Here is a 26,276-nt window from a genome sequence, read left to right as displayed (position 1 = left end):
GTGCAGCTCGCATTCTTTAACTTGTTTTGTTTATTGCACAGGTCGCAGCAAACAGTGACATCAGTCATGCCAAAAGTATAACCTTCCCAACACGTCTCCTAAAATCGTATTCAGTAAGTGTTTCTAAGAAACGTTAAAAGCTATTCTTGAACAGAACTGGAAATGTCTTATTTTATTCACTGCTTTCTGCACAGCAGCTGTCAATGAATAATAGCCCTTTTATATAGCCATTCTGACCAGAATGCCATGGTTTTACTGCCTTTACAATCTTCTGTATAGCAGAGCTTGTAGTTATGGAGTTGTGCCAGATGTAAAACAGTATGCCAAGTTTGTGCTGACCTTAATTTATCCTCAAGACAAAATTCTCTTCTTCTTTCTGTTCTGCAATTGTACTTTCTTCTTTAATATGAATTGAGTTATCGTTTTAATTTGACCAAGTAGGATTACTGAAGAATTAAAATGATTCGTCTTTAGCACGGTTAAATAGCGCAATACATAAATAAGCTATTACATAATGTATTGCTATTCCCGTTATTGTTGGTACGCCGCATGTCATGAGGGCAGTTTAGTGCTAGCAGCAACATGCGCAGTACATACAAAAGTTACATGAGAGTATCTGAAGTCATCTAGTTTAATGAACATTTATATATAAAATGACACAGATGTTAAGTACTAAGACATAAGCATAAAAAATTATTCAGCACTCAGGTTATGAGAAAGTCAGCTCTAGAATCACTTAGCTGGGGCTATATTGGATTTACTACAAATATTCACATCTTTCTTATTAGAGACATGAATAATTGTAACTAAAACATGTGAGAGTACATTTGGTCACACACCCAAAATGCTGCTGCAAATATATCACCATGGCTTCTACAATAGTTGTTTCTATGGGGGGGGGGCAACCCCCCCCCTGAAAGTGGCTGCCCCCCTCTGAAGCTGCTGATGACAGGACTTTGCTTTCATACTCCAGTCATAGGTTCATAGGTTGGTACTAGGCTATCGGCCCTAGGGCCTATACAAGCCTAGCCATAACAATTCCCTGGATATTTCTTCCCACACTATTTACTTCCCTGGACCCCTGTCTAGCAGGGCAACTGACGTGATCCCCGGGGTGAATTTCCTTTCTCTCATCCAATCGTCAAAGTTCCTTTTGAAGAGGGCCAAGGAGGCACTCTGCTTGACATGTATGGGCAGTCTATTCCAGAGACTGGGGAGTCTCTGGGTCAGGAACCTATCCCTCCAGCATGTTTTGTTTATTGTGATGACAAGGCTTAGATCCCTAGAGCGTGTGGCTCTGAGGGATTGGGATTTCTTTAAGTGTAGCATGTCCACCAGCTCTGGATTTGACATGGCCTTGTATGTTAAGCAGAGATCGCTTGTGGATACCTATCCAGTCATCTAACTCCTTTTTGAAGGAAGATAGTGTGTCTGGAGTGGAACTTTGCTCCAGAAAAGGGGTAAGTATTGTGTGACAAATTTCTCTCTCCATTATGTTTTGTTTGTTTGCTGAAGGAGGTTTATATCCATGGTTCTAGTGTAACTGGGGTTGTTAGATCCATGGCTGTAGTGTCAGTGGGGTTGTTTGATCCCCGGCTCTAGTGTCAGTGGGGTTGTTTGATCCATGGCCCTAGTGTCAGGGGGGTTATTAGATCCATGGTTCTAGTGTTGGTGGGATTGTTTGATTGTGAAAATATAAGAGGTCTTGCACTACTGGATTATTAATGGCCAGAAAAGCATAGTACACATGACCCCTAAGGAGTCTGTAGGACATTGAATAAAGGGACAGTGCTTCCAGTCTCTCTTGGTAGCTCTTGTCTTTTAAGCCTGTGATCTTTCTAGTCAGGAATCTCTGGGGTATTTCCATTTGCTTGACATGCCTTGTAAGATACATTCCAGGAGGGACATTGTATTTGATAGTATGTCTGATCAATGCAGAATACAGAGGAAAAAGAACTTCATTGGACCTTAATGAAATACCTTTTGCAATCAGGTGTGCTAGGTAAAAAGATTTCTTAACCACTTTTAAAATGGGATGGTCAAAGCAAGAGAATTATCTGTGCATGTTCTAAGGTCTCTTACCACACTTTTTTGAAGCAGGGTGTTATATATACTACAAGATGAATGAATGGATTGTTTACCAAATGCAGTAATGTTGTACTTTTTAGCATTTACATTTAACCCATTTTTTTAGCACCAGTTGTTGAAATGTGTGAGTTTTAGCTGGAGCTCCTGTATATCAGAGGGGGAATTGAGGATGAGCCAAGTCTGCAGTAATTCGAAAGCCTGGTAAGTCAGAGCTCCCTGTTTGTAATTTGGAGATTTTCAAAGCAGGTGCTGAATAATAGGGTTCTGAGCACAGAGCCTTAGGGAGCATCACAGGTCATCTTCATGTTTACCGAGAACACACATGCCAGTAACACTATGTGGGAGGGAGCACCACAGATCACCGTCATGCTCACTGAGAACACACCTGCTGGTATCACTATGTGGGAGGGAGAACCACAGGTCACCATCATGTTCACTGAGAACACACCTGCCAGTATCACTATGTGGGAGGGAGCACCACAGATCGCCGTCATGCTCACTGAGAACACACCTGCTGGTATCACTATGTGGGAGGGAGCACCACAGGTCACCATCATGCACACTGAGAACACACCTGCCAGTATCACTATGTGGGAGGGAGCACCACAGGTCACCATCATGCTCACTGAGAACACACCTGCTGGTATCACTATGTGGGAGGGAGAACCACAGGTCACCATCATGTTCACTGAGAACACACCTGCCAGTATCACTATGTGGGAGGGAGCACCACAGATCACCGACATGCTCACTGAGAACACACCTGCTGGTATCACTATGTGGGAGGGAGCACCACAGTTCACCATCATGCACACTGAGATTACACCTGCCAGTATCACTATGTGGGAGGGAGCACCACAGGTCACCATCATGCTCACTGAGAACACACCTGCTGGTATCACTATGTGGGAGGGAGAACCACAGGTCACCATCATGTTCACTGAGAACACACCTGCCAGTATCACTATGTGGGAGGGAGCACCACAGATCACCGTCATGCTCACTGAGAACACACCTGCTGGTATCACTATGTGGGAGGGAGCACCACAGGTCACCATCATGCACACTGAGAACACACCTAGCAGTACAACTATATGGGAGGGAGCACCACAGGTCACCTTCATGTTCACTGAGAACACACCTGCCAGTATCACTATGTGGGAGGGAGAACCACAAGTCACCATCATGTTCATTGAGAACACACCTGCCAGCATCACTATGAGGGAGGGAGCACCACAGGTCACCTTCATGTTCACTGAAAACACACCTGCCAGCATCACTTTGTGAGTTCTAGCCTCAGGCAATTTGCTATCCACCTAATTATGTAGGGCTCACTTGGGAGCTCATTCAACTTGTTCATTATGTTAGCATGTGGTATGGTGTCAAACGCCTAAGCCAGGTCAAGGTATGCGACATGGACAGCATGCCCACTAACCACAGCTTATGTTATTCAGTCAGGAAGTTGACCAGATTCATTAGACAAGGTATACTCGTAACAAAGCTGAACTGCTGGGGATCAAGCCTTATAGGATTTTTGATATTGTTATTTAGTCAGTTATGATAAGTTTCATGGTTTTACAGATCAGACTAGTGAGGTTAATGGGTCTGCGTTCTTGGGGGGGGGGGGACTAGTGATGGATCCATCTTTGTGAAGTGTCATTACAACAGCTGTGGCCCACCCTTCAGGAAGAAGCCGGTGGCTAGGCTCAGGTTGAATAACTCATACATGAATACATGAATACTAGGATAACTGCCCTGAAGGGCCATTTTAAGCCTAATCAATAACCCAAGGTCAGAATCAAACCCTGCACTTTGTGTTTATGAGCCGAAAACCTTAACCATTATGCCAAATCATGTAGGTCCAATAACGCATGTTTTGTACTGTTTATTATACAACAGTGTATATTATCATGTCCCATGAATGATGTAGTTTTCATTTTTGAAAGTACCTTTAGCAAGTGTTCTCTGGGTTTGATGGGGGGACTTGAGACAATGTGGGATATTTGGGTTTTGTATAGTTGTTTTTGGGGTGAAATTTGCACTGAATTCATTTGCTAGTATGTTGGCTATCTCTACTGCATCTGAGTAGGTTATGCCATTTTAGATAGGCTCTGAGAGATGTTGCATGATACTTCTAACATAGAAAAACTGTCTTTGGCTTTTGTTCCTTGCCCAAGTTCATGGGATGCCTTCATATTCCTGATTGTTTTTTTAGTTCCTTCAATACATTTTTAATGTTAATCTTGACTTGAGGGGGGTTTGTTTTGCTCTACAGTTTAAGAAGCTTTTTTTTTTCTTTTATTGTATTTTTTTATTTATACATGTGGGCCATCAGGCTGATTTTCTTTAACTTCTCATTTTTTTTGGATCCTGTAGAGACAGTCAGGACAACATATTTATCCAGGTGTGCATAGGGTATGTTTGCATAAATACTTGCTCTGTCAGTATCTTGGGTAATACAGTTAAACTTGAATTTTGTGACTTCATTATAGCATTGTCGAAGGTTTGTCTTGGAACTTTGTGATAGTTGCATCAAACTGAAGATTTTGAAGGAAAACGTTACAAGATTGTGACTGGATTTAACTGGAGAAGGGAGTACAATGGTGATAGCCTATGCTGACGTTAGGTTGGTATGGACCAGGTCAGGAATGCTATGTCCTCCAGTGGGTTTATTGAAAATTTGGTTCAGGGAGTTTTTCTTTACAAAATCATGGCATTTTGGGGCATAACTCACATTTGAGATAAAAGTATCCCAGTTTATAGTAGGTAATTAGTGTTTCATAGGATAATGGAATTCCTGCTGATTTGGAGTTCATTCACTGTATTTACAAACTTAATATGTTTTTTCTGGGAGCACAGAGGGGGTCCTGTACTATGCTATAATCTGATAGTGGGTCCTGTTTAGTGTGATTTCAATCTGAATCAGTTCAGGTTTTGGGTCTCCAGGTATCTGCCTAGAAGTGATATGGTCCCTAACAAATATATATTCTACACGACAGTTAACAATGACCAAAAGGTGTTGTAAGTGGAAAACTCTGGACAAGAGGGAGTGATTTCTGCACTTTTAAACCAAGTTTCTGTATTAATACAGAAACATATGTGTTCAAATGCAACAGGATTAAAACATTTGTTATTTTGACTCTTTGTGTTGGGCGGAACCACTTTCACATGGCCTGGTGCTTGATTTGTTTTTGTTAGGTTAGGAAATTCATTAGCTGGACTCGGCCTTAAAAACACACTGCAGAGGCAGCAAAGGCTTTAGCCATTATGTGGAAGTCCTAGAACAAGAGGTCCAGGCCATCGCTGTCAAAGCAAGAGTGAATGTCTAACATTTCCTTTCATGCTGACACATGTTGGATACTCTTAGAATGGCAGAAACTATACTGCCAATTGTTGAAGCTAACCATCTTTTCCCACAACTTTGGCATCATTTGAGAAGGACAGATTTTCTTCAAAATCAGTCTTGCTTACATTTCCAGCATGCATAGAGAGCTCTGTCATGTCTCTGCAGATCCCTCTTACACCAAGTCATTCAGACCCACATGGACCATTACCATGTTATAATCATATTTATTTGACTAAGGGTCTTTAGATTTCTTAATATGTTAGAGATTCTGGCTCCTGAAAGGCAACTCACTGTCACCCTCTCTTTATCTAGTCTTGTGAGAGTTGCATTGCTGTGTCAGGGAATGGAATTATTTATTTTATTTTATTTATTTATTTAACATCTGTTTAGTAGGAAAATCCAACTGGGACAGAGCCCATTTTCAGCAGAGGTCTGTGGAGAAACACTCCAGAAGCATGTCTTTGGAATGTGGGAGGAAACCACAACACCTGGAAGAAACCGACACAAATGCAGGCAGGACAAGCAGACTCTGCACCGAAGGCACCCCAGCTGAGAATCGAACCGGAGAACCTTTTGCTGTGAAATGACAACAATAACCTCTGCACCACTGCACTGCATAATTATCAATCTGTAGTACACTTCTTAGAAGGATGTCTAGGTACACGAGTTTTGGAGTGATTAATTACCTGGTAACCATTTACTATGTCAGTGCTAATAGGAATTCTAGTGTTTGAGTTATGCTGAACCCTAGATTTACTAGGTCTTGAAGGCTAAGGCAGGGATCAGTATGGGATAGTTTACTGCGTAATTGTGTGGAATGCAGTGGTGATATATGTGTGAGTTGCTTAACGGTCATGTTTGTTTGGGAGAAGGAAGACTCCAATCTGGATAAGGACCTGCATCTCTCACTTATTGATAGTGATAACTTGATATTTCTGAGCATCAGGTAGTTGTTACACAGCCTGAATAAACCAAGTACTAAGAGACTGGTAACAGAAGGTGGACATGATGGCTGACCTTCCATTTTAGTTCAAACATACAGTAATTTATTAATAGGTGGATTGAAATGTGCCGTTATTTGGCGACATTGATCTTCAATTATTTGACAGAAAACCAACATTTTTTAAGGAACAGTCCAGGTATATGAGGCAAACATTTGGACAATCTACAAATTGCTGTACAGTTAGGAGGCATTCATTCTGGCTACATATTTTGCAACAGCTTGGTCTATTTCATTGCTAGCATATACTTGTGAGTATTGTATTCCTACTCTGTTGTGTAGCCCTGTATTCATATGAAGAATACATTATTTAAATTAATTTATATTTATCACAGGCTGCAAATAATAAAAGAGATTTAGCTATACTTTTCCAAATAGCATATACTAAAATATGAATATTCACTTCTAAAATCAATACAATTACACACACACACACACATACAAACACACATGATCATGCACACATGTGCACACATACACAAACACAGACAAATAGACAGACAGACAGACAGGCAGACACATGCTATAGGACACTCCTATCACATGCATGGCAGATTACCATATGAGACTATAGATAGAAACTAATGATTGCAAATACATCTATAAATGGTCCAGTACAGGCATATATGGCAACATTTATATCCCATTATGCCAGGGATATATATCTAGGACTGACAGATGTTGGCTTGGTGATCCCAAGCCAGTGATGACAACTGTCAAATGGCATGTGTACTAGTGAATAAACATGTCAAGGGAGGACAGAGGACACCTTATGGTGATGTGGGTGCACATGTCAGCCACTGGGATGAGGTTAGAGTCAAATAGAACCACTTCTCATGGCTGTCTGTATGATGGCTGCACCAAGGATTGTTCTGCTCTCAGTAATGAAGGATAAACAAGCAGTGGCTGGCAGGCACAGGAGCCAGAAAAGCAAGACAGAAAAGTCTGCAGTGTGCTTCTACGTTAACTCTGCCAGTCACTGCTGTTCCGGTACAGCAAATGGCCAGATAGGCAGGTGTATTTCCATTTGTTTTCCCTGCAGTGCCTCAGGGCAAGAAGTGCTTCTTCTCAGACCTTCTTGCATTCCTGCCATTATCATCTCAACACGCAACTGCACTGAAAAGCAACATTCGCCTGCTTGTTGGGTCTCTGACAAGCCTCATCACGCAACTCCACTGAAAAGCAACATTCGCCTGCTTGTTGGGTCTCTGACAAGCCTCATCACACAACTGCACTGAAAAGCAACATTTGCCTGCTTGTTGGGTTTCTGACAAGCCTCATCATGCAACTGCACTGAAAAGCAACATTCGCCTGCTTGTTGGGTCTCTGACAAGCCTCATCACGCAACTCCACTGAAAAGCAACATTCGCCTGCTTGTTGGGTCTCTGACAAGCCTCATCACACAACTCCACTGAAAAGCAACATTCGCCTGCTTGTTGGGTCTCTGACAAGCCTCATCACGCAACTCCACTGAAAAGCAACATTCGCCTGCTTGTTGGGCCTCTGACAAGCCTCATCACGCAACTGCACTGAAAAGCAACATTCGCCTGCTTGTTGGGTCTCTGACAAGCCTCATCACGCAACTCCACTGAAAAGCAACATTCGCCTGCTTGTTGGGTCTCTGACAAGCCTCATCACACAACTGCACTGAAAAGCAACATTCGCCTGCTTGTTGGGTTTCTGACAAGCCTCATCATGCAACTGCACTGAAAAGCAACATTCGCCTGCTTGTTGGGTCTCTGACAAGCCTCATCATGCAACTCCACTGAAAAGCAACATTCGCCTGCTTGTTGGGTCTCTGACAAGCCTCATCACACAACTCCACTGAAAAGCAACATTCGCCTGCTTGTTGGGTCTCTGACAAGCCTCATCACGCAACTCCACTGAAAAGCAACATTCGCCTGCTTGTTGGGCCTCTGACAAGCCTCATCACGCAACTGCACTGAAAAGCAACATTCGCCTGCTTGTTGGGTCTCTGACAAGCCTCATCACGCAACTCCACTGAAAAGCAACATTCGCCTGCTTGTTGGGTCTTGACAAGCCTCATCACACAACTCCACTGAAAAGCAACATTCACCTGCTTGTTGGGTCTCTGACAAGCCTCATCACGCAACTCCACTGAAAAGCAACATTCGCCTGCTTGTTGGGTCTCTGACAAGCCTCATCACGCAACTCCACTGAAAAGCAACATTCGCCTGCTTGTTGGGTCTCTGACAAGCCTCATCAGGCAACTCCACTGAAAAGCAACATTCGCCTGCTTGTTGGGTCTCTGACAAGCCTCATCACGCAACTCCACTGAAAACCAACATTCACCTGCTTGTTGGGTCTCTGACAAGCCTCATCATGCAACTCCACTGAAAAGCAACATTCGCCTGCTTGTCGGGTCTCTGACAAGCCTCATCACGCAACTCCACTGAAAAGCAACATTCACCTGCTTGTTGGGTCGCTGACAAGCCTCATCACGCAACTCCACTGAAAAGTAACATTCGCCTGCTTGTTGGGTCTCTGACAAGCCTCATCACGCAACTCCACTGAAAAGCAACATTCGCCTGCTTGTTGGGTCTCTGACAAGCCTCATCACACAACTCCACTGAAAAGCAACATTCACCTGCTTGTTGGGTCTCTGACAAGCCTCATCACGCAACTCCACTGAAAAGCAACATTCGCCTGCTTGTTGGGTCTCTGACAAGCCTCATCACGCAACTACACTGAAAAGCAACATTCGCCTGCTTGTTGGGTCTCTGACAAGCCTCATCACGCAACTGCACTGAAAAGCAACATTTGCCTGCTTGTTGGGTCTCTGACAAGCCTCATCACACAACTGCACTGAAAAGCATCATTCGCCTGCTTGTTGGGTCTCTGACAAGCCTCATCACACAACTGCACTGAAAAGCAACATTCGCCTGCTTGTTGGGTCTCTGACAAGCCTCATCACGCAACTCCACTGAAAAGCAACATTCACCTGCTTGTTGGGTCTCTGACAAGCCTCATCACGCAACTCCACTGAAAAGCAACATTCGCCTGCTTGTTGGGTCCCTGACAAGCCTCATCACGCAACTCCACTGAAAAGCAACATTCGCCTGCTTGTTGGGTCTCTGAGAAGCCTCATCACGCAACTCCACTGAAAAGCAACATTCGCCTGCTTGTTGGGTCCCTGACAAGCCTCATCACGCAACTCCACTGAAAAGCAACATTCGCCTGCTTGTTGGGTCTCTGACAAGCCTCATCACACAACTCCACTGAAAAGCAACATTCGCCTGCATGTTGGGTCTCTGACAAGCCTCATCACGCAACTCCACTGAAAAGCAACATTCGCCTGCTTGTTGGGTCTCTGACAAGCCTCATCACGCAACTCCACTGAAAAGCAACATTCGCCTGCTTGTTGGGTCTCTGACAAGCCTCATCACGCAACTTCTCTGAAAAGCAACATTCGCCTGCTTGTTGGGTCTCTGACAAGCCTCATCATGCAACTGCACTGAAAAGCAACATTCGCCTGCTTGTTGGGTCTCTGACAAGCCTCATCACGCAACTGCACTGAAAAGCAACATTCGCCTGCTTGCTGGGTCTCTGGCAAGCCTCATCACGCAACTCCACTGAAAAGCAACATTCGCCTGCTTGTTGGGTCTCTGACAAGCCTCATCACGCAACTGCACTGAAAAGCAACATTCGCCTGCTTGCTGGGTCTCTGGCAAGCCTCATCACGCAACTCCACTGAAAAGCAACATTCTCCTGCTTGTTGGGTCTCTGACAAGCCTCATCACGCAACTCCACTGAAAAGCAACATTCGCCTGCTTGTTGGGTCTCTGACAAGCCTCATCACGCAACTCCACTGAAAAGCAGCATTCGCCTGCTTGTTGGGTCTCTGACAAGCCGCATCACACAACTCCACTGAAAAGCAACATTCGCCTGCTTGTTGGGTCTCTGACAAGCCTCATCATGCAACTCCACTGTAAAGCAACATTCGCCTGCTTGTTGGGTTTCTGACAAGCCTCATCACGCAACTCCACTGAAAAGCAACATTCGCCTGCTTGTTGGGTCTCTGACAAGCCTCATCACGCAACTCCACTAAAAAGCAACATTCGCCTGCTTGTTGGGTCTCTGACAAGCCTCATCACGCAACTCCACTGAAAAGCAACATTCGCCTGCTTGTTGGGTCTCTGACAAGCCTCATTACGCAACTCCACTGAAAAGCAACATTCGTCTGCTTGTTGGGTCTCTGACAAGCCTCATCACGCAACTCCACTGAAAAGCAACATTCGCCTGCTTGTTGGGTCCCTGACAAGCCTCATCACGCAACTCCACTGAAAAGCAACATTCGCCTGCTTGTTGGGTCTCTGACAAGCCTCATCACGCAACTCCACTGAAAAGCAACATTCGCCTGCTTGTTGGGTCCCTGACAAGCCTCATCACGCAACTCCACTGAAAAGCAACATAAGCCTGCTTGTTGGGTCTCTGACAAGCCTCATCACGCAACTCCACTGAAAAGCAACATTCGCCTGCATGTTGGGTCTCTGACAAGCCTCATCACGCAACTCCACTGAAAAGCAACATTCGCCTGCTTGTTGGGTCTCTGACAAGCCTCATCACGCAACTCCACTGAAAAGCAACATTCGCCTGCTTGTTGGGTCTCTGACAAGCCTCATCACGCAACTTCTCTGAAAAGCAACATTCGCCTGCTTGTTGGGTCTCTGACAAGCCTCATCACGCAACTTCTCTGAAAAGCAACATTCGCCTGCTCTTTGGGTCTTTGACAAGCACTATTCTCTAATGCCTAGTACTGAGAAATATAGACAACATGACTGACTGCAAAGCCACTATGCATTAGATGTCAATAACTAAATAAATAAAAATGTTTTAGGCTGCCTTTTCCTGCTACCACTATCATCCTGCCACTCCATTTTACCCCAATGCAGCAGTGCTAGGGCTTTGAAAGCCAACATTTAGGTTCATAGGTTCATAGGTTTATACTAGGCTATCTGCCCTAAGGCATTTATAAGCCTAGCCCAAAGTTATGTGGCTTGCGCCACCCCTTATGTTAGAAATAATGTGCCCATTAGTTTGTTGTGCCTCTGTCCAACAGTGACACAGAGATGATTCCCGGGGTAAACCTATGATCTCCCATCCACCGGTCAAGATTTCTCTTGAACAGAGCCAGCGAGGTGCTCTGCCTCACATGGACCGGGATTTTATTCCACAGCATGGGGAGTCTCTGGGTGATAAATCTATCCCTCCAGCACGTCCTATTTATATCCGTGCTAAGGTTTAAGTCACTTGCTCTAGTGGTTCTGGTGGATTTGGATTTTTTGAGGTGGAGCATATCCATTAATTCTGGGTTGGTCATGGCCTTGTATGTCAGGCACAGGTCACCTCTGAGCAGACGGTATGCAACTGAATAGAGTTGGAGTTTCTTCAGTCTGGCAGTATATGACAGGTTTTGGACTCCCTTTATCCTTTTGGTGAGGAACTTTTGGGGTCTCTCCAATTGCTGAAGGTGTCGGGTGAGATACATCCCAAATGGGGCATTGTACTCGATCATTGGTCTGATAAGTGAAGAGTACAGGGGAACAATGACCTCACTTGATCTGGATGTGAATCCCTTCATGATCAGATGGGCAATGTAGAAGGTCTTTCGAACCACTTTAGCAACGTGAGTGTCAAACGAGAGGCCACTGTCAACCTGGGTACCCAGGTCCCTGATAACCTTTTCTGTGCTTAGTGGGTTGCCACCTATATGGTAGCTTGGGGTTACCTTGTTTTTCCCGAAGGGTATGACTATACACTTTTTTGCATTTAACTTCAGGCCATGGCTCTGGCACCAGCTATCAGTTTCCGTGAGACCCCTCTGAAGGATGTCTGTGTCCGATGTACTATCCACTATGGCACCCAGTTTGCAGTCATCCGCAAACTTTGTCAGCCATAGTCCTCCTATGGTCCGGGTTTTGGGGCCAGAAAGCATGATATGAGGTCAAACCTGATAGTGCCGGGGTGCTCTCAGGAGCCTTGAACCAGGTTTCAGTCACAGCACAGACATCGATGTTCTCCATACTGAGAAGGGCCTCGAGTGCGTGCATTTTGAGATTTAGACTTCTGGCATTGAGCAGCATTACCCTTAGTTTCTTCCCGTTTTTGTTTTCTAGGGTGGTAGGTTTAGAATTTGAGCCTTGCCTAAAAAAGGCACTATGGGGGTGGCAAGAGCCTTAGCCAATATCCGGAATCCCAGGGTGACAGGTGCAAGCCATCCCTTGAAGCAGCGTGGCGTGTCGAGCATGTCATCCCAGGCAGACAGGCACTGGATCCCCTTTGAATGACACCAGAAATTAAGCCAATTGTTAAAGCTGATCATCTTGTCACTATATTGTGGCATCATTCGTGGTGAAGGAAGGATACTGCTCAGGGTCAGGGTCATACCTGCCTGGGCTACATAATCAGAGAGCTCCTCTATGTCTCTTTTCATGTAGTCCAGGGAGGTACGTCTCAGGTCGTTCACACCAGCATGGACAATGACTGTGTCATACTTGTACTTGCCGTGGAGTGACCTGAGTGCTTGTGTTATGTGGCGGATTCTAGCGCCCGATAGGCAGCTTACCGTGACCTTTTCCTTGTTCAGCCTGGTGAGTGGGACGTCAGTGTGTCTGACTGACAGCTCCTTGTTGCCTTCTGAGACAGGATTTTGTGCATGACTCTTTTGCAAATTATTGTACCATTTCCTCTCTTTGGGGTGATTTATAGTTCTTCACCATGTCCATATTTCTGTTTGTTGTGTTGATTTAAGTTTCTGTTATGAAAATAATTAATTTTACTCTCCATCCTGTCCTGCCGATAGACTCTCACGTGTCCAGTATGTCCAGAAACTCCATGTACCATGTTATTACTAATAACACAATGTTCAAGTAGTCTTTGTTGTCTACCTGTAACCTGTGCCACAAGTTCCGGGAGATGGATACATCAATTGCATCACTGTGGGTATTTGTAATGACTACATTCCATTTAAGGCAGTCCAGAAACCAGTCTATTTACTGTTATAATTCACATCTCAGCTCATTTATCATTGCATTTCGTCCCCTAACTTCATTACTGGCTATTGCACTGTGTAGTTTTGGTGGAGGACTCCCATTCTTTCAAATCCTTCTGCAATAGTTTCATAGGTTGGTACTAGGCTATCGGCCCTAGGGCCTATACAAGCCTAGCCATAACAATTCCCTGGTTATTTCTTTCCAGAAAACTTACTTCCCTGGGCCCCTGTCTAGCAGGGTGACTGATGTGATCCTTGGGGTGAATTTGCTATCTCCTATCCAATCGTCAAGGTTCCTTTTGAAGAGGGCCAAAGAGGTGCTCTGCTTGATATGTATGGGCATTCTATTCCAGAGTCTGGGGAGCCTCTGGGTCAGGAACCTATCCTTCCAGCATGTTTTGTTCATTGTGATGACAAGGTTTAGATCCCTGCAGCATGTGGCTCTGAGGGATTGGGATTTCTTTAAGTGTAGCATATCCAACAGCTCTGGGTTTGACATGGCCTTGTATGTTAAGTAGAGATTGCCTCTGAGTAGATGATATGCGACAGAGTACAGCTGGAGTTTTTTTTTAGATGGTCAGCTTAGGGCATCTGCTTTAGGCCTGTGATTCTTTTAGTGAGGTATTTCTGTGGCCTTTCCAGTTGTTGCAGATGTCTTAAGAGGTACATACCAAATGGGGCGTTGTATTCTATAATGGGTCTAATGAGGGATGAGTGCAGTGGGACAATGACCTCCTTTTTTCTGGATGAAAAGCCCTTAGTAATAAGGTGTGTCACATAGAAGGATTTCCTGACTGTTATCGCGATGTGGTTATCGAAGGAGAGACCACTGTCCACCTGTGTCCCTAAGTCTCTTATCACACTTTTGGTGTTTAGTGTATGCCACCTATGTGGTAATTCACAGGTACATATTTTTTCCCCAAAAGGGATAACTATACATTTCTTGGCATTGAGCTTGAGCCCATGGCTCTGGCACCAAGCATCTGTTTCTGTAAGGCCCTTTTGTAGAATATCCACAACATTTGGGGATTCAATAATGGCTTCCAGTTTGCAGTCATCTGCAAACTTTGTTAGCCAGAGTCCCTTAGTATTGGCCTATACTTCAGAGAAGTAGATGCCAAACAAGAGCGGTCCCAGGACTGAACCATGAGGTACTCCACTTGTCACTTGTCTGGAGCTGGATTTGGAGTCAGCTACTTTTACAGTGTGGGTTCTGTCAGTAAGCCAGCTGGCAACCCATCAAGTGACGTAGGGATTAATGCCCAGCTTCGTAAGTTTATCTATGATTCCAGAGTGGGGGATGGTGTTGAAGGCCTTGGCGAGGTCCAGATAGGCTGTGTGGACCACCTTACCCTCGTCCACAGCTCTGGAGACTGATTCTAAGAAGTCAGTCAGGTTCAGGAGACAAGATTGGCCCTTCACGAACCCAAACTGGGTGGGGTCCAGTGATTGAAGGTTGCCAATGTCTTTGATTATAAGTTCCATGATAATACGTTCCATGACCTTGCAGATCAGGTTCGTCAGACTGATGGGGCAGTAGTTCTCAGGATCCAAGGTGGATCTCCCCTTGTGGAGTGGGATAACTGTAGTTGAGCACCACTCAGTGGGCACAAAGCCTGAGGTGAGGCTATGATTAAACTTGGCACTTTGGTGAGGTGCCAGTTCATTTTGTAGTTCATGTAGTACACAGCCTGGGATGTCGTCTGGTCCCATGGATGTTGTATTCTTAGCTTTGGAGAGTGCATTTTTTACCTGTGTGGCCATTAGTACTGGAATTTGGCAATCTTTTGGTATTGAGATGGGCTCTTTAGGGGGTGAGAGGGGGGTGAAGCTGGCACTGAATTGATCTGCCAGGATACTGGCAATATCCTTAGGATCAGTATATTTAATGCCATTCTATTGTAGCTCAGAGCAGATCTGAGCATTGCCATTTAGATTCTTGACATAGCTATAGAATGCCTTGTGGTTGTCTTTGGAATCTTTGGCAATTTTATTTTTGTAACTAACTTTGGAGGATTTTATGAGGGATCTCAGCTTGTTACTGAGGCTGGTAAGGGAGTTTTTTGCATCTTGGGATTTTCCTCTTTTCTGCAACAGTTTCTTCCTTTTGTTGTAAAGTTTGTTTATGGCAGTGGACCACCAGATTGGCTTCCTTTTTTTTGGAGGAGAGCATCTTGGTTCTATTTGGGATGGCATGATTCATCCATGAGTGGATGTGCTCGTACAGTGCCTTAGTGTAGGACTCAACAGTTCAACTGTCAGTTCCAGTCTGCATGGGTGTCATTAAGTTTTCACTTCTGACTTGAGTAGCATGAAGTTGTCTTTGGAAAAGATTTTTACGGAGGTTTCCTTACTGGGGGGTGGGATGCGATGTCAAGGGTGATTAGCTTATGGCCAGACCTGACCAACGAGGGGGTGACCATAGGTATGGAGTGTCGATTTCCCATGTTGGTAATGACCAGGTCTAGAATATTGGAGCCCCTGATGGGACTATGGATTAGTTGATCCAGGGCATTGGAGTTTATGAATTCATGAACCATTGGGCAAAGTAGTAGTTTTCCCAGTTAATGGCAGGGTAGTTGAACTCTCCCAGTATTAGGTTGTTTGATTGTATCTTAATATTTTTCAGTATGTTTACAAAGGTGTAGTGTGAATCTTGGGGCATGGTGGGGGATTTGTAGCAAGCTACAATTTGGATTGCAGTCTGACCTAGTGTTAGTTGCACTTGGAGAATTTTAGACGCTTTGTGTTGGGCAACTAGGCTGGTGGTGTGAATATCCTTGGTGAATATGGACACTCCTCCACCTTTAGTGTTTCGGTCCTGGTTTGGTAGCTGAAAAGTGTGGTAAGAGTTGTAGCCTGGTGTTGCAGGGGTGCTCTCTGGAGCCTTCAACCAGGTCTCAGTTACTGCACAGATATCAATGTTCTCCATTTTTCGGAGTGCCTCGAAAGAGTGCATTTTGAGGTTTAGACTTCTAGCATTGAGTAGCATTACCTTCAGATTTTGCATGCTTGTACCTGTTATGGTGGTAGTTTTGTCCATTGAACTTTGCCTAAAAAAGTCACTATAGGGGTAGCAAGAGCCTTAGCCAGTAACCTGAATCCCAGGGACGACAGGTGCAGACCATCTCTGGCAAAGCATTGTGGTCTGTCGATCATGTTGTCCCAGGCAGACAGATACTGGATCCCCTTTGAATGACACCAGAAGGTTAGCCAATTGTTGAAGTCAATCATTTTGTCCTTATACTGTGGTATCATTCTGGGCAAAGGCAGGATGCTACTCAGGACTAGGGTCACACCTGCCTGGGCCACATGACCTGAGAGCTCTTCCATGTCTCTTTTCATGTAGTCCAAAGAGGTACATCTCAAGTCATTCACTCCAACATGGACAATGACAGAGACATATTTGTACTTGTTGTTGAGTGACTTGAGTGTATGCGTTATATTGCAGATCCTGGCACCCGACAGGCAGCTGACTGTAATTTTCTCCTTGTTCAGCCTGGTGAGTGGGACATCAGTGTGCCTGACTATAGAGTCACCTATGACTAAAGTGTTGGGTACGTTGTCTTGCCTTAGGGGGCTGTTGTTGGGTGGCACACTGGTGTTGTGAGCTATGTGACACTTTGGTTGTGACTGATGTTTGTTTGCGTTTCAGCTTCAGAGGTCCTTGTTGCTTAGGCAGGTTACTGTTCAGGGCCTCCACAAATGAGGGTTTAGTGTTGCTATGTGACAGTGTTGGTGGTGTGGGTTTAGAAGGGCTATGTGTTGCTTGAGGTGTAGTGCGGGTGTTAACCTTCTCTTCTTTGGCTGTCTAGCACAATCTTGGGTGGAGAGAGCTTTGCTTCCAGTTTGGCTATGTAAGTGCATCTCTCGCAGGTTGTAGTGTTGGGTGGTAGGAGGAGATGGTTGTCTGTGTACATGTGGCAATTGCTGCATTGCCCTAGTATGCCCAGATTCACCAGGTGGACAGGAGAAATCACCAGAAGCTGACCCTTGGACATGCCTGGTTTGGTGCTTTTTTTGTAAAGTACAAGAGCTGTTTTCCCTTACCTTTGCAAGGTACTTTGCAATTACCGGCTGTTTAGTGCCTACGATTAATTTATCCTTATTAACAAGGACATCTGAGTGCTTGTATCAGTTTAAGGCTTCCTGTTGCTTTCCAGAAGGTTTTAGAGCAAGTGCTAGTCACAGGGATGCTTAAAGGTAAGATGAAAAAAATGGTTTATCCTAAACACTGCAGTGTGCACTAGAGTAGTTAGATGTGAAAGTAGGTAATTTAAGTTTTACCTGTCTAAAAGTTAAGTTTTAGTGGAGAGTCACTATTTTTAAAAAGACTAATGTAAATATTTATCATTAAAATACTTAAGCATCTTGTCCTAAAGTAATGCTTCCCTTTCTCCGGGCGCATGTAGAGTTCTGTTCTATTCTATTCTACATTCAGATTTATCCAGGTGGACCTCACATCACATTCAGCACCTGATATCTGTATTCCATAATGAGATGTAGCATTGAAACATCCTTTCCACAGACTGCTAGCATTTACGGTTACACTGTGCACTGTTTGGTTGAATGAACCCCTTTAATTCAAAAATGCTTTCTTAGCTTATCTCTCTAAAGTGTCTTGGGGATACACACTGCTATTCATCTCCCTGAGCTATTGTTCCATTATGTTAAGGATTCACTTCTTATCCTCCCTACCACGGAACCTGACATGTACCTTATCCAAATCCGTTGTTCTTCACTCTCTGTCTCTCTCTTTCTCTTTCATGTACCACCTCCAGGTATAGAAAGGGAACACCTGAACCTCCCTAATATGTTGTTTTCTGCTTCCTTCCTTTCTGTTCGTGATTCTCTGCTATGCCGTTGTGGGTCTGTGTTATGGAATGTCTCGGCACCTTCTTGGTCTCTACTGTGGGTGCCCCCATGAAGGAACTAAATTCTGCTATAAGGCAAATAAAATGTAGGGAGGCATCGATGGGGATATATAACTCTTTAAATGTAGGGAGGCATCGATGGGGATATATAACTCTTTCAGTTCCCCAGCTTTCTTGAGATCATGGTGGTTCAAGAATGCTTTGCTAAATATTGAGGGATAAGATGTACCTGCAGGGATCCTTATGAGGAAAAAGGACCTTTTGGCAGGCCAGCATGGAGACAAACAGTCATATCCCACAAAACAAAGTGGTACTTGCCAACAAGACAATAACAATTAAAAACATTTGCAGAAAATAAAGTCAACTATGCTAGCAAGAGACACTACTCCTCCAGAATACATCAAACTATCAGCAGAGGCAGTAGACTGGTCTCCATACTCATTAACAGATCCATGCAGAGGGGGTCCGAATGGAGAGATGATATGGGGTCCAAATGGAGAGATAATATGGGGTCCGAATGGAGAGATGATATGGGGTCCAAATGGAGAGATGAAAATTCACCAAGCAAAGGAGAGTAGTAGTGCTGGATTTGAATTCGTCCTCACTGCTTGGTGAATACCTTCAAGAAGTGGACCCTGTTTTCACAAAATCTCTCCAGGGCAACACTGACTGTATTTATTTAGCATATATCATGGATAGACATGGATTAAAAACTAAAAATGAGAGCTGGGTGCACAAGACCCAGGATAAAAAAGTGTCCAATCCTGGTAGGTATACTACTGTCAGGACTGGAAAGATGACAGTGTAGATTCCTCAAAATATGGAAACATTCCTACAATGGGGCCAGGCCAGGCCCAGGGGGAGGATGGCCTCCCTGTTGTAGAAGGAAGAAGTCCACAAAAATCACAAAAACTGATGGGCCAAAGAAGACCCATAAAGATGATAGAGTGGACTATTGAGGATAAGAAAAAAATTATGAATTGTTACTATTATGCTAAAAGCCCAGAATTTCCAGACACAAGATATACAAAACAATTAAGAGAGAAATTAGAGGAAAGAAAAATGTTTTCAGAAGAAAAACTGTCAGAAGCTTCAAATGAAAATGTGTGTTCATTAATACAACAGGTTTGTGAAAAACAGTATATAGATCAAGAAACCTTGATCTGTTTGGAAAAAGAAGCATCTGAGGAAGTGCAAAAATATAAACAACAAAACCAAGAGATATTTGAAAAGTATAATAAAAGAAATATAGACATGGGAAAGAAAAAGATATTTCATATGGTGCAATATTTATGCAAAGGAGAAAGCCAAATTAATCAATATAAAGAAGGCAGCCCCAAAGATATTCAAAGAGAAATATAGGCAAATGTATCCAGATATGGAAAATTTCACAATAAAAAAATAATATCACAAAGATGGAACGTAGAAAAGAAGATCAGTAAAGTAGAAGTTGAAAAAAAAATAGAAGTGGAAGTTATGGAATGCCTGTGAAGTGAAGGATTTGGTATCGAAAGTCTAATTCAGGTCACATCACAGCAGAATGGAGTGAGCTCCCAAAGTAAGGAGAAACAGGAAGATCAGGAAACATATGAAGAAGAAATATGGACACGGGAAAGAAAAAGAGATTTAATATGGTGTAATATTTATCCAAAGGATAAAGTAAAACTAACCAATACAAAAAGAGCAGCACCAAAGATATCTGAAGAGAAATACAGGGAAAGGAATCCAGACATGGAAAACTTTACAATACAAAAATAAGACAAAGAGGAAAAGTAGAAAAGGAGATCAGTAATGGAGAAGTTAAAGAAACAGAAACTGAGGTCATGGAGTACCTGCAAAGTGAAGGATTTGTAGAAAATCTAATTCAAAAAGCACCACAACAGGATAGAGCAATGGATATCCAAATTAAGGGGAAACCAGTGGAACAGGAAGCAACAGGTCAGGTGCCACATCAAGATATTTTGGATCCTTTCACAGGAATCCAGTATAAACGTTCATTTGAAGGTAGACAGCAAGGGAAGGAACAGGAAACTGTGGAAACTCCGATGCAGTCTGTGTTGAGGAGTGATAGGCCAGTAAGTTCCCATATGACAGAACAACAAATGGCACAGGATGAAACTGAAGAGGATGTGCCACAGGAAGATGCTATAGAATCTTCTATAGAATGAACACAGGAAATGGAAAACAAGGGATGTGCCCTCAGTATGGAAGTAAATGAGCTAAGAGAAGAGTTGCTTGATTTAATAGACATGGATAGATATATTAAGATCAGTGAAAGAAATAGACTGCAGAAGGTCAATAAAACCCAAAAAGTCAGAAGTTTGATAAAACAAATGAACACAGTAATTAGGACTGTCCATAGAGATCCATGTGATTTAACAGAAGTAAACAGGATATATTACTGTGCAGCTAAATTAATAACTGATAAAGTTCTACCACAAGATTACAGGGTAGTGAGGGAAAGGAAGGGGAGAAATCGAATACCATCATGGAAATATCAAATAGAGAAAACTATAAAGCAATTAAGACAAAAAATGGCGCTCAGAAGAATATAGAAGAGGGAACAGATCAACAAAAATACTAAGAAAGATAGATGTGATTAAAGCAATGAGCAGTATTAGAACAGACCAGGATCTAACATGCACTATCGCAAATAATAAACCAAAAATTTCAGCACAAGCGGAAAAACTTAGAAGATACACAGATAACTACAAGGGAAACGTACAAAATAAGCAATTTATTGATGACCCAAAAAATTTTATAGAGAATTGGGAAATAAGGTAAAAGGAATTGATAGACCGCCGAAAAAAGAGGAAGTAGATACATTTTGGAGAAGTATCTATGAAGATCCTGTGGAACATAACAAAGATGCTAAATGGATAGAAGAAGTAAAAGAAAGAATAAGAAGTTTAAAGGTACAGGATATGAAATGGGATGAAGTAACAACTAGAGAGATTGAAACAAAGTTAAGAAAAGCCTCTAATTCGAAAATCCCAGGCCCAGATGCAGTACCTAACTTTTAGTTAAAAGTACTAACACCTTTGCTGGAGGATTTAGCCATGAGTAAGAACTCTTTATATGTGCACCCTGAACAGACATCAACCTGGCTAACAACAGGAAAAGCAATGCTCCTACTTAAGAGTGAACCTGCAAGCTATCCTAAAAACTATAGACCAATAACTTGCCTTTCGACGACGTATAAACTGTACATGAGAATTGATGGTGACAGAGTTTATAGTCATTTAGAAAAAAACTTAATTATGGCAGTAGAACAAAAGGGCAATAAAAGAAAGTCATATGGAACAAAGGATCATTTGTTGTTAAATAAAGTCATGCTGGAGAACTGTAAAAAGGGGAAGAATTTAAGTATAGCATGGATAGACTATAAAAAAAAACATTTGATAGTATCCCACATTCATGGATAAAAGAGTACTTAAAATGTATAACATACACCCTACACTGATTGACTACATTATAGTGACCATGAAACAGTGGCAGACCACTTTGCAATTAAGCCATGATAAAAGACAAATTATTATTCCAGGGCTAAATCTTCAAAGGGGAATATCCCAGGGTGACTCTCTGTCACCGTTGTTATTCTGCCTTGCCTTTATCCCATTAAGCCGTCTACTTAGCTTAAGCCATGGCTATAATTTGGCTTCTAGAAAACAACAAAGTGTAAAGACTTCTCATCTTCTCTTTGTTGATAATTTAAAATTATATAGCTCATCAGATGAGGAACTAAAAGCACAACTGCAAGTTGTCAAAACTTTTTCAGATGATATAAGAATGCCATTTGGTCTTGATAAATGTGCAAAAGCAATGTATAAAGCAAGAAAACTGCAGCACCTAGAAAACATCAGTTTGGGACAGGAATGTGATATAAAAGAACTTGAGCAAGAGGGAGTGTATAAATATCTGGGAACTGATGAAGGATCAACAATAAAACATGAACAAATGCAAATAAAACTTAGTAAGGAATACTTTAGATGACTTAAATTAATCCTGAAAACAGCATTGAAATCTAGGAACAAAATCCAGGCTATAAACCAGTTTGCTCATTCTGTCCTAATATACAGTTTTGGAGTGATTGACTGGTCCCAAAACATGTTGGATAGTTAGATAGGAAAACAAGAAGGATGCTTCACACTCACCAAATGATTTATAAAAATCAGTGCATACCAAGATTATATATTCCCCGTTCTGAAGGAGGGATGGGCCTCCTTGAAATTGATTACATGTATAGATCTGAAATCGTGGGACTCCACACATATTTGCTGACCTCACAAGACCCAAATGTAGTCAAAGGTTTGAAACATGAGGAGAATAAATCTAAGGTGACTTCTCTGTTTAATTTAGCAGAAGCATATCGGCTTCAAGCAGGAATGGAAATCAAATCAGAAGTAGGTAAAAATAAAGCAGCAACTGAATGTGCCAAAAAAACAAAAGACAGAATATAAGGTGAAGGACCAGATGAGAATTCAAGAAATGAGGAAAAACATAAATATAGTTGCAAGTATAGAAAATGTCTGGAAGAACCTCATGTTGATCAGGAATGAACGCAGGAATGGTTAAGGAGAGACAAATTCAAACTAAGAGATGAAAGGTTAATATTGGCAGCACAAGATAGTGGACTGCATACACGTTGGTTTACAAAGTCCAATGAACATGTGGGAGAAACAGACAAATGTAGGTTTTATAAAACCGAATTGGAAACCATCGCACACGTTGTTGCTGGTTGCGCCATACTAATGGCAGAAGGACTGTATACTGAAAGGCATAATAATGTGGTGAGATTGTTGCACTGGGGATTGTACGAACATTATGGTATTGAGGTGGCCAAAAAACATTGGAAACATGAACCACAAAGCATCATGGAAAATGAAGAAGTTACATCACATGGGATCACCCATTACCAACAGTTCAAAAGATCGATGCTAGAAAACTGGATATAGTGATCCAAGAAAAGAAGAGAAAAGTAGCATTGATCATTGACATCGCCACATCCAGCGACTACAGTGTCCTGCATACAGAGAGACACAAAGTCATAAAATATCAGGATTTGCAGGCAGAAACGAGAGCAATGTGGAAGAAAGACACCCAGACAGTTCCAATAGTAACAGGAGCAACAGGTCTTGTGAAAAAGAGTCTACAATCATTTTTAGATATGCTACCAATACCTGTAACACCATACGAATTGCAGAAGGAGTCATTACTGGGCACACTGTGGGTGCTGAGAAGAGCACTACTGGCTGATAGAGTGAAACAATACTAATTTCATGAACTTTAATCGTACTTTGACTTAGGAATGGGGTCCATTCCTGTCATGGTATTAGAAACCCAAAAGATTTGGAGAAATTAAAAAGAGACAATAGAGAAAACTATAAAGCAGCTAAGACAAGAAGTGTCACTGTTAGAAGACTATAGAAGAGGGACTAGATCAACAAATATACTCAGACAGATAGATGTGATAAAAGCAATGCGCAATATTAGAACAGACCGGGATCTATCATACACTATCACAAATAACAAACTAAAAATTTCAGCACAAGTGTAAAAACATAGTAGATATGAAGATAAATATAAAGGAAAAGTACAAAATAAGCAATTTATTGATGAATCCAAAAAGTTTTATAGAGAATTGTGAAATAGGGTAAAAGGAATAGAAAGACCACCAAAAAAAAGAAGAAATATATGCATTTTGGAGAATTATCTATGAATATCCTGTGGAACATAAGATGCTAAATGGATAGAAGAAGTAAAAGAAAGAATAAGAAGTTTAAAAGTACAGGATATGAAATGGGATGAAGTAACAGTCAGAGAAATTGAAACAAAGTTATGGAAAGCCTCTAACTGGGCAACTTCAGGCCCAGATGCAGTACCTAACTTCTGGTTAAAAGTATTAACATCTTTACATGAAGATTTAGCGATGAGTAAGAACTATTTATATGTGCACCCCAAAGAGACACCAACCTGGCTAACAACATAAAAACAATGCTCCTACTTAAGAGTGAACCTGCAAGCTACCCTAAAAATTATAGACCAATAACTTGCCTTCTGACGATGTATAAACTATACATGGGAATTGATGGTGACAGAGTTTATAGTCATTTAGAAGAAAACTCAATTCTGGCAGTAGAACAAAAGGGCAATAAAAGAAAGTCATATGGAATAAAGGATCATCTGTTGGTAAATAAAGTCATAGAGGAGAACTGTAAAAAGGGGAAGAATCTAAGTATGGCATGGATTGACTACAAAAAAGCATCTGACAGTATCCCACATTCATGGATAAAAGAGTACTTAAAAATGTATAACATATACCCTACACTGATCGACTACATTACAGTGACCATGAAACAGTGGCAGACCACTTTGCAATTAAGCCATGATAAAGGACAAATTATTATTCCAGGGATAAAAATTCAAACAGGGATATTTCAGGGTGACTCTCTGTCACCCACTGCTATTCTGCCTTGCCCTTAACCCATTAAGCTGTCTACTTAACAGTTTAGGTCATGGCTGTAATTTGGCTCCTAGAAAACAACAAAGTGTAAAGACTTCCCATCTTCTCTTTGTCAATGATTTAAAACTGTATAGCTCATCAGATGAGGAACTGAAAGCACAACAGCAAGTTGTCAAAACTTCTTCAGATGATATAAGAATGTCATTTGGTCTTGATAAGTGTGCAAAAGCACCCTCTAAAGCAGGAAAACTGCAACACCAGGAAAACATCCGTTTGGGACAAGAATATGATATAAAAGAACTGGAGCAAGAGGGAGTGTAAAAATATTTGAGAATTCATAAAATATCAGTAATAAAACACAAACAAACGTGAATAAAATTTAGTAAGGAATACTTCAGAAGACTTAAATTAACCCTGAAAACAGCACTGACATCTAGGAACAAAATCCAGGCTATAAACCAATTTGCTCTTCCTGTCCTAACTTACAGTTTTGGAGTGATTGACTGGCCCCAAAACATGTTGGATAGATTAGACAGGAAAACAAGAAGGATGCTTCATGCTCACCAAATGATTTATAAAAATCACTGCATACCAAGATTATATATTCCCATTCTGAAGGAGGGATGAGCCTCCTTGAAACTGATTACATGTATAGATCTGCAATGGTGGGACTCCACACATATCTGCTGACCTCACAAGACCCAAATGTAGTGAAAGTTTTGAAACATGAGGAGAATAAATCTAAGATGACTTCTCTGCTGAATCTAGCAGAAGCATATCGGCGTCAAGCAGGAATGGAAATCAAACCAGAAGTAGATAAAAATCAGGCAGCAACTGAATGTGCCAAAAAACAAAAGAAATAATATAAGGTGAAGGATCAGATGAGAAGGCAAGGAATGTGGAAAAAGCATAAATATAGTTGCAAGTATAGAAAACTTCTGGAAGAACCTCATGTTGATCAGGAATGAATACAGGAATGGTTAAGGAGAGGCAAATTCAAACCAAGAGATGAAGGTTAATACTGGGGGTGCAAGATAGTGGGCTACATACAAGTTGGTTTACAAAGTCCATTGAACATGTGGGAGAAACCGACAAATGTAGGTTTTGCAAAACAGAATTGGAAACAGTTGCACACCTCATTGCTGGTTGTGACATACTAATGGCAGAAGGACTGTATACTGAAAGGCATAATAATTTGGCGAGATTGTTGCACTGAGGATTGTGCAAACATTATTGTACTGAAGTGGCTGAAAAACACCGGAAACATGAGCCACAAAGCATCATAGAAAATGATGAAGTCTACATCACATGGGATCATCCATTACCAACAGTTCAATAGATAGGTGCTAGAAAATCAGATATAGTGGTTCAAGAAAAGAAGACAAAAGTAGCATTGATCATTGAAATTGTCTCACCCAGTTACTACAGTGTCCTACGTACAGAGAGACACAAAGTTATAAAATATCAGGATTTGCAAGCAGAAACAAGAGCAA

At 42.2% G+C, this 26,276-nt stretch overlaps 1 protein-coding gene across 4 annotated transcripts in view; it reads left to right on the top strand.

Moving 5' to 3' along the window:
- Positions 1–26,276, top strand: part of MLC1 (modulator of VRAC current 1) — a 789,519-nt gene that overhangs the window by 433,321 nt on the left and 329,922 nt on the right. For all 4 annotated transcript variants that reach the window (XM_044088780.1, XM_044088778.1, XM_044088777.1 and 1 more), the window contains one exon: positions 42–113. In XM_044088780.1, the coding sequence (XP_043944715.1) occupies positions 42–113 (72 nt within the window). The remainder of the gene's footprint in view (positions 1–41; positions 114–26,276) is intronic.

Source organism: Protopterus annectens, chromosome 11.part0 (genome assembly GCF_019279795.1).
Source record: "Protopterus annectens isolate FY-2018-M chromosome 11.part0, PAN1.0, whole genome shotgun sequence".
NCBI lineage: Eukaryota > Metazoa > Chordata > Ceratodontiformes > Protopteridae > Protopterus > Protopterus annectens.
The sequence above is the reverse complement of the archived record's forward strand: the minus strand, read 5'-3'. Positions and strand labels throughout refer to the sequence as shown.